Source organism: Corvus hawaiiensis, chromosome 15 (assembly GCF_020740725.1).
Source record: "Corvus hawaiiensis isolate bCorHaw1 chromosome 15, bCorHaw1.pri.cur, whole genome shotgun sequence".
NCBI classification, from domain to species: Eukaryota; Metazoa; Chordata; class Aves; order Passeriformes; family Corvidae; genus Corvus; species Corvus hawaiiensis.
In genome coordinates this window covers 18,090,193-18,097,862 of record NC_063227.1, presented here as the reverse complement: position 1 = coordinate 18,097,862, position 7,670 = coordinate 18,090,193, and the positions used below count along the sequence as shown (strand labels likewise).

General features: G+C 58.3%; 1 protein-coding gene across 2 annotated transcripts; it reads left to right on the top strand.

The window, feature by feature from the left end:
* Positions 1-204: 204 nt before the first annotated feature.
* HBEGF (heparin binding EGF like growth factor) lies at positions 205-6,669 on the top strand. 2 transcript variants are annotated; one of them, XM_048320242.1, is made up of 6 exons: positions 205-302; positions 545-721; positions 2,658-2,835; positions 4,710-4,865; positions 4,981-5,073; positions 6,174-6,669. In XM_048320242.1, the coding sequence occupies exons 1-5, from the start codon at positions 260-262 to the stop codon at positions 5,051-5,053; spliced, it is 627 nt and encodes a 208-aa protein (XP_048176199.1). In that variant the 5' UTR covers positions 205-259; the 3' UTR covers positions 5,054-5,073; positions 6,174-6,669. The 2 variants fall into 2 exon arrangements, with proteins under 2 accessions (XP_048176199.1, XP_048176200.1); XM_048320243.1 differs by lacking the exon at positions 4,981-5,073.
* The last annotated feature ends 1,001 nt before the right edge of the window (positions 6,670-7,670 follow it).

The following is a 7,670-nucleotide window of genomic DNA, read 5'->3' as shown; positions in this document are numbered from 1 at the left end:
CCCTGGCCCACCCTCTGAGCGCGGAGAACCCACCGGGCCCAGGTCACGGTCCCCGACCCTGGTCCCGGTCTCGGCCGGCGGGACGGCCCCGGGGCGGCGGGGAAACCCTCCCGGGGGCGGGGCGGTCGCTCAGCCCCTCCCCGCCCCGCCCCGCCGCCCGCAGCTTTCTACCCGCGGCGGGGCCGCCCTGCCGGAGAACGGGCACTGCTGCGGGACCGAGCGGAGCACGGCAGTGGCTAGACGTGTGTGCCCGCGGGTCATGGACGGGCGGGCGGTGCTGATCCAAGCGCTGCTGGCGGCAGGTACGGGCTGGCGTGGGGAGAGTCCCGGCTGCGGGTAACGCATCCCAGCGCCGTGCTCGACTGGAGGGTCCCGAACATGTGGGGGGAATGGTCTTGGGCAATGCGGGCATGGTCGGTCCCGGGCGCGGGCAACGCGGTCCTGCTCCTGGGTATGGGTGGACGGGAAGGTTGACCCCTGTCCCGCGTGGGGGGGTCCTGGGTAGGGCAGTGTCAGCCCCCGCTCCTGACCGCTCTCTCCGCAGTGTGCTCGGCGGCGGCGGCGGGCGGGCTGCGCCGGGACGAACTGCACAACGAGGTGCTGCACAAGGGCGGCGGCGGCGGGGTGCCGGTCCCGGCTACAGCCCCGCTGCTCGGCGGCAGCCCGGAGAAGGAGGGCGGCGGAGCGGCCTCGGGGAACGACTTCAGCGAGCTGCCGAGAGGTATGGACGGGATAAGGGGTCCCAGGGCGGGGCCGGGATCGCGGGACGGGCTGGGCTGGGGGCAGTTGGAGCCGAAGAGGTCGCGAAGGCGCCGGGCTGAGCTCGCCTCAGTCCCGCGGGTGCCCCAGCAGCAGCTCCGGCTCCGCCTCGGAGGGACTTGCGGTGGTGGGTGGGAGCAGTCCCCAGGTACCGAGCCCCGGCGGCAGCAGACCCGAGTGGGACTCGCCCGTGGGGCACCAGCACGGAGCAGTGGAGCTCCTGCCAGGGGCTGTCCGTGTTTCTCAAGTCCCCGGCAGGGCGGGTTCCAGGGGGTCCCGGGCCTCAGCTGCTTGGCCGGCAGGAGGCAGAGCCCCTCGTGGCGGGGTTGCCGTGTCCGGGCAGCCGCGCTGCCCTCCCGGCGGTGGCCGTGGCGCGGGGACCGCCGTGAGTCACCGCCGCCCACGCGCGGCTGCTCCTCATTCCGCGGCAGGGCTCGTCAGCCGGCGGCCCCGCCACGGGGGCGGTGGGGGCACTGCCGCTCTCTGGGGCTCCCGAGCACCCACACCGGGCTCCTTGCCCCGGGCTGGCACCAGAGAGTGTCCCGGGGACTCTCATGAGGGTTGGACGGGGGACCATCGCGGGCTGAGGGGGTGGTATGTACCTGTGCCTCGAACACGCGGCGTGCCGAGGGCAGTACCTGGCGCCAGGAGCGTGCTCTGCCCCGCGCAGCTCGCCCTCCCATTTTCCCGTGTTTTTCTTTGCTTTCTGGCTGTGCCAGCAGACTGTGACAAAAAGCTGGCAAAACCGGGCTGAGCCACTCGCGCCAGGGGGACTCAGCCCTCGGGAAAAGCAGCAGCGTGTGTCGGCTGGCTATGGCTGGGAGATAACCCGCAGGGCAAGGGACGCAGGGGACGGAACAGCCTCTGCTGTCAGCCTCATCTGGGGGTTTCTTCAAGCCACAGAGTTTCCTGGAGTATCGGTTTTCTCCAGTGTGGAGCGTGCAGGGCAGTGTGGAGGATGTCGAAATAGCTTTGCTAGGTGTGCAACCGGTGTGTGCCGGCATGAGAGGCGCTGGTTATGTCAGGAAATGGCTGGGAAGGAACTGGGCAGGTTACAGCTTGCCAGGTTGGACTCTGCTGCACTCTCCTCCCCGAGCAGCCCAGGGCTTAGTTCACTGGAGCTCCTGAGCGCCGTAGCTTGGGGGGGCTAAAAAATCCCCCTTGGAGCAGTGAGTGCTCTCCAACTCCTTAGCACCTAGTGAGATGAAGCTGGGAACTGATTTTTTTTGGCATCTGCTCATCTTAAAAACCATTCCAGTACTGTTGCTGGTGTTGGGCTGTGTCTGAGTGAGGAGCTTGGTGCTCCAGCTTCCACCAACCCAGCAGGGGATTGGCCTGGCACCAAAAGCCGCTGGTTATTGCACCACAATTAAAACATACCGTTGTAATTCACGGGAACGATGCCCTCACCATCTCCTTGGCTCTGCAAAACCAAAACTTAAGACAGGCTTGCTCTTTTAATCCTGCCCTGGGGTGAGCAAGGCATCCTTGTGCCCACGGGAAGGAGAGTCCATCAGAGCCATGAATAGGGTCTTAGAAAAGCCTGCGCTTGTCAGGGAAATAAAGGCCAGATAAAGGGGCAATTAGCAATGTTCTGTATTCAGTGGAAACTGGTGCATATAATAGCAGCATTTGAAATGTATAAAGCTCTGTTCCCCCTGCCCGACTCCTTTCTTTCCTTGAGAATTCTTCTTATGAATCGGAAAGGCCATGATATTTGTGAGGAGCTGAACAAAATGCCCCCCCACCCCGGGCTCGGGGGCAGCTCCCAGCACAAAGGGCTGTGGGAGCCACGGCTGAGCAGTTGTGGCAGCCCTGGGATGTGGCTCTGTCTTCCCTTTGGTTGGCACGTGGAGCTGATCTGACTGCTGTTCTTTCCTTCCCAAATTGTTTTCCAGTTGCCTTCCTGTCAAAGCCTCAAGGCCTCGTTACTCCCAAGAAGAAAGGGAACGGCAATAAAAGAAGAAAAGGCAAAGGCCTGGGGAAGAAGAGAGACCCGTGCCTGCGGAAGTACAAGGATTTCTGTATTCACGGCGAGTGCAAGTACATCCGAGAGCTGGGAGCTCCCTCTTGCATGTGAGTTGCTGGCGTGTGCCTGTGCGGGGGGGAGCCTTAGTCACGGTTCCTTCAATTCTCCAGGCTGGGCAGAGGAAAAGCAGAGATATTTTTAGTGCTTGTTCCCTCTCCGAGCAGGGACAACTCTGACTTGGCCTCTTCCTTGTACTTCTTGAGAAATGTCCACCCTTCCCCCAAAACCTGTTACGGCCTTGGAGCCAGCATTCCCTGCCAGCACGGTGAGCTCTGGCCGAGCTGCTGTGCTGGGGGCTGCAGAATGGTGTGTAGGGCTGGGGTCTGGCAGCTGAGGGCTTCTGCAGGTCTGATGTGGCAAAGCTCATCCTGTATATACCCCACTCTGAGATCTCGGGGCTCCTGCATCTGTCAGGGTGCATCAGTGCAGGTGGGAGGAGCATCTCTGCCATGCTACCAGCAAAGCAGAGGGGAGGCAGCACCTTTGGGGACAGGCTACCAAAGCCATGCCTGAGCTGTCCTTTCGGCCTGATGAAAGACAGGGCTGTGTACCCCTCCTTGCCCATCCCCCAGGATGCAGAGCAAGCAGGGACTAGATGAGGCAAGTGGAGGAGAAAGTGTTTGCCTGCTGCTGGGGCACCTGGATGCAGCACTGCTACTGCGGGAAATACCCCGGGGTGCATATTTGATCCCCGCTGACGTGGGCAGGACTTGAGCTGGCAGATACATAAGAGGCTTTGTTCTTCACTATCAATCCTCTAAGCCATCCAGCCTTGAGCCTAGGGAAGATAATAGCTCCCTGGCTTATGGTGCCCACAGGATCTGCAGTCCGCAGGGATCAAGCTCCACAGAGCTCCTCTAACCCCCTAGTTTCTCCCTGTGAAAGCTGTCATGAAGTTGGGCCCTTGCATGGGGGACTCAGGACTGCCAGTGAGGGGAGATCTTTGCAGGCTCAGTTTGGGTTAGTGACCCAGCACGATGTGGGTTGCAACACCCTTGCTTAGGACTGGGACAGCCAGGTGTCCCCTGAGCAGATCCCTGGGGCTGGGAGAGAACCTGGGACACAGGCAAGCAGCAGGGTTTTGGGAGCTGCCTTTTAGTAACAGTGGCCAGCTTCCCCAGTCTCCGCTGATAAAGGAGCCTCATGGTCACTGATGTCACTTGGTTGTGGCTGCTCTTGGTGGCTGGCTGTGCCTCTGTCACAGGGTCTCCTGGAGTGTTGCTTCCTGGGGCACAGGGTGGAATGAGGATGCTGTTGGAGTGGGTCCTGCACCTTTGCCATGTGCCCAGCCTTGCTGCTGTGTCTGGGAGGTGATGCTGGCATGTGGCATTGTGAGCCCAGGAGGAGGGTTGGGCTGAGTGTGGCTTGGAGATCAGCCTGAGGGTCAGTGGTGCTGGATATAGAGGGATATATATATCTGGTTGCATCAGTGTGATGTGGCTCAGGGAGGGCTGGAAGCCTCTCAGCCTGTGTGGAGCGTTATTTCTGTTACATGAGCAACCTCCCAAGTCGCCAGGGATGGGACACCTCTCAGCTGGCAGGGTGTGCAGGGACATCCTGCTCCATGGGAAATGCTGGGCCAGCTGCCTCACTGCTCTCTTGCCACTTCCAGAGGTGGTCTGGCCAACCTGTGTCTGCCTGGGGTGGCTGGGAAGAGCACCGACCCCAGTGCCTTCTACTGGGGGAGAGCTCAACCTTTCTGGGAGTCTTCACTTGGTGCAGGAGAAGCTTAATTTACCAGTACAATAGAGATGATGGTGACACCAGACCTCCCAGCTCAAGGGCATGGGGACCAAGGGGAGCAAGCAATCTGCTGGCTGAGGCTGAGCACACAGGCATCGCCTTCCAATGGGGTGTGGGGGACACGAAGACCTCCTGTCCTTGCTCATCACTGACTTTCATGACTTTTCTTCTTGCCCAGATGCCAGCCAGGGTATCATGGAGAGCGCTGCCACGGCCTCTTGCTGCCAGTGGAGCACCCACCCAGTGCGTACGACCACACCACAGCCCTGGCTGTCGTTGCTGTTGTCCTGTCCTCCCTGTGTCTTGTCATCATCGCAGCTCTGCTGATGCTCAGGTGAGTGGGATGGGACTGAGCTCTCAGATCTGTGTCCCGGGGAACACCATGTGCAAGAGGAGAGGGTGGCAGGGACTTCTCCATGCCCTGAGCATCCCTTTGCTTGGCCTCACAGGTGTCACAAGAGGGGTGGCTACGATGTAGAAAACGAAGAGAAAATCAAGCTGGGCATCACTGTGAATCACTGAGGATGCCAGGTGCTGGCGAGGTGAGCCCCTGGCTGGGCACGGGGCAGCAGTGGGGCTGGTGGACGTCCGAGGGCTCTGCTGTTCTTGCTGGCTGGGACTGCTGTGTGGATCCTGTGCCAGAGCTAGGCAGGAGCTGAAGGCAGCTTGAGCCTGGAGAAGCAGCTGGCTGGATTTGGCCAGAGAGCCTGGGCTGCACTGTGGAGCTCCAGCCCTCTTTTCTCCCCTTCCTGCTGAAATCCCTGTCCCTCTGACACCGCTATCACTCCTACCTCCTCCTTTCTAACCCCAAGTCCCTGCTCTGTGCTGGTGTTCCATGCTTTGGGCATGTTTGATAGTAGGGAAGCTGCGTCTGTTTTGTTTAGGTTTTTTTCCCACTTGTTTTGCTCCCTCTCTGACCCTCTGAGTCACTTCCCCTCCTTAGATATTGCCTCTATTTATATATATGTGTAAAAAGCCCCTTTCCTTTTCATTCCCACTCTGCTTATTACTTGCACCAGAGCAGTGCCTATCAGCTTGGCACAGGGGAATCTTGCTGCCAGCCCATGCCATATTCCTCTGGCTGGGTAGGGGTGTGTGTTCTGTCCTAGGGGTGGCTGCGGGGCCGGGTGCTGAAAAGATATCAGACTTCCTCTGGTCTGATCTAAATCCTGATGTTAGATGTGGTCCAGCATATTACAGTTACTTCTCTTCTTCTTCAAAAAAAAAAGAAAAGTCATTGTTCTTTGTGAAGATGAAGTAATGCCTTTGGAGAATTTCTGTCATGTTCGTCATAGTGTTGGGGGTGGGAATTTTAGCTGTTCATAGGAGCTGAATTTTTGGGAAAGAAACTTGGCACAACGCTTTCTTCACTGTCCCCTTTACCCTGGGCACTACGGGGGTGGATGTGTCCGGGGGAAAAAGTGCTGTGGTCCCTGGAAGGGAAGCATGGTGGGGTATTTTGGCTCCCATCCTCCCGGGTCCAGCCCCGAGAGGCGGTGAGTGGCTGCTGGGGCTTGGGTGGGCACGAGGTTCTCCCGCCGGGCTGGGTGAGACGGCACCTCTGTCCCACCGTGCAGGGATTGCTCTGTGGCAGAAGAGCAGCCCAAGATCGTGGTGTGACTCTCCCGCCTCTCTCTTGCAGGGGTCGGCACTAATGCACTTCTACCTCCTGGAAGAGGCGAGACCGCGGCGCCAGCGGCACGGGGCTGCGGCACGCTGGGGGCTCGCCGGAGCACCAGGACGGCACCCGCGGAGGGGCCGGTCGGGCAGCGGCGGCAGCGCGGTAGCTCCGTGGGCATCTCCGGCACGGAGCGGGCTCGGGAGCGGTGCTGACCGGGGGCACAGGGCCTCTCCGGCGGCTCTCCGTCCACTGCAGTGTGTGCCGAGGAACAAGCTGTGAAAGGGAGGAGACCGGGCTCGGGGCTTCCTTCGCCGCAGGAGGGGGGGAGGGTAACAGCTATTTAACAAGATATTTTTCATTTTAAATTATATATTTATTTTAGATAAACTGTACATAGTATTTATATTTATTGTAGGTCTGACCCTGCATCCTTCATGTAGGTCAAGATGACAGGGTCAGACCTCCCTTATTTTTTAAGTGCAATGCAATATTCTAATAAATAACACTTTGTAACAAACACTTGGGTTGTTAATTTAATCATGGAGGTGGAAAGGAGTCGGAACTCTGAAGGCTGCATTCAGCACCAATTCCATGCTGGTGGGGTACTGCCGTCAGCAGCAGAGACCCTGAGTGTGCGGTCAGGGCTGCTGGATCAGCTTGTGCCATCCTTGGGAAGCAGTGTGGTGTAAGGGGTTGGGGGCAGGATCCATCCCGGCTTGGCCCCATGGGGATTGTTTTGGAGATTTTCTTCATCTTTGCCAGCCGATGCTTGGGAGGGGTGTGATGTTTGTGGGTCTGCTCACCAAGCAAAGCTGCTTCTGGTATGAATAAAGCCACTCTGGCCACTGATCCATTCAAATGGGAATGGTCCCTGGTTTTAAGCCAGCATTTGCAATTTAGACACTGGAACATATGGCCCAGAGAAGCTGTGGCTGCCCCATGCCTGGAGGTGTTCAAGGGCAGACTGAATCTGGCTTTGAGCAACCTGGTCTCCTGGAAGGTGGACTGGATTGTCTTAAAGGTCCCTTCCACCCAAATAATCTTACGATGGTTCTATGATTTGGCAAAAAAAAATTTCCAGAGGTAGACTCCCACCACTCTTGAAAGGAATCCCAGCTGTTCTTGGGGTGATTGCAGGTTCCTGGAGCTGAGGTAATTCCAGCAAGTATCACTTCATACAGTGGGTCAGGAATGATCCCTTTTTTGCAGTAGAAATAACCTCTTAATCAGTTCCTTCCTCTCCCCTGGGGGAAGTGAGTTCGGGGGAGTTGCTGGCTCTGGTAGAGAGCCTTGAGGCAGAGAGAAACCTGCTCTCCCCTGCCCTCAGCATCTGTAAACTCCAGTTAGCAAAGGGGAGAGCTGAAAAGCTGCTTTCCACACCATCTTCTACACTGTGCACGAAAGCCAGGTAGTAAGGAATCTGCAGAGCTTTTTTGGCCTAATTTGCCCAAACTTGAGCTCTGATAAAGTATGAAATAAACTCCTCTGTCAGTGAGCATAAAGCTTGCACAGGAGGCA

Excerpts from the sequence above, each read along its gene's own strand:
- HBEGF (XM_048320242.1), top strand. The coding sequence starts at position 260 with ATGGACGGGCGGGCGGTGCTGATCCAAGCGCTGCTGGCGGCAG. Across the intron at positions 303-544 it reads CCAAGCGCTGCTGGCGGCAG|TGTGCTCGGCGGCGGCGGCG; the intron begins GTACGGGCTGGC and ends CTCTCTCCGCAG. Across the intron at positions 4,866-4,980 it reads GCAGCTCTGCTGATGCTCAG|GTGTCACAAGAGGGGTGGCT; the intron begins GTGAGTGGGATG and ends TTGGCCTCACAG.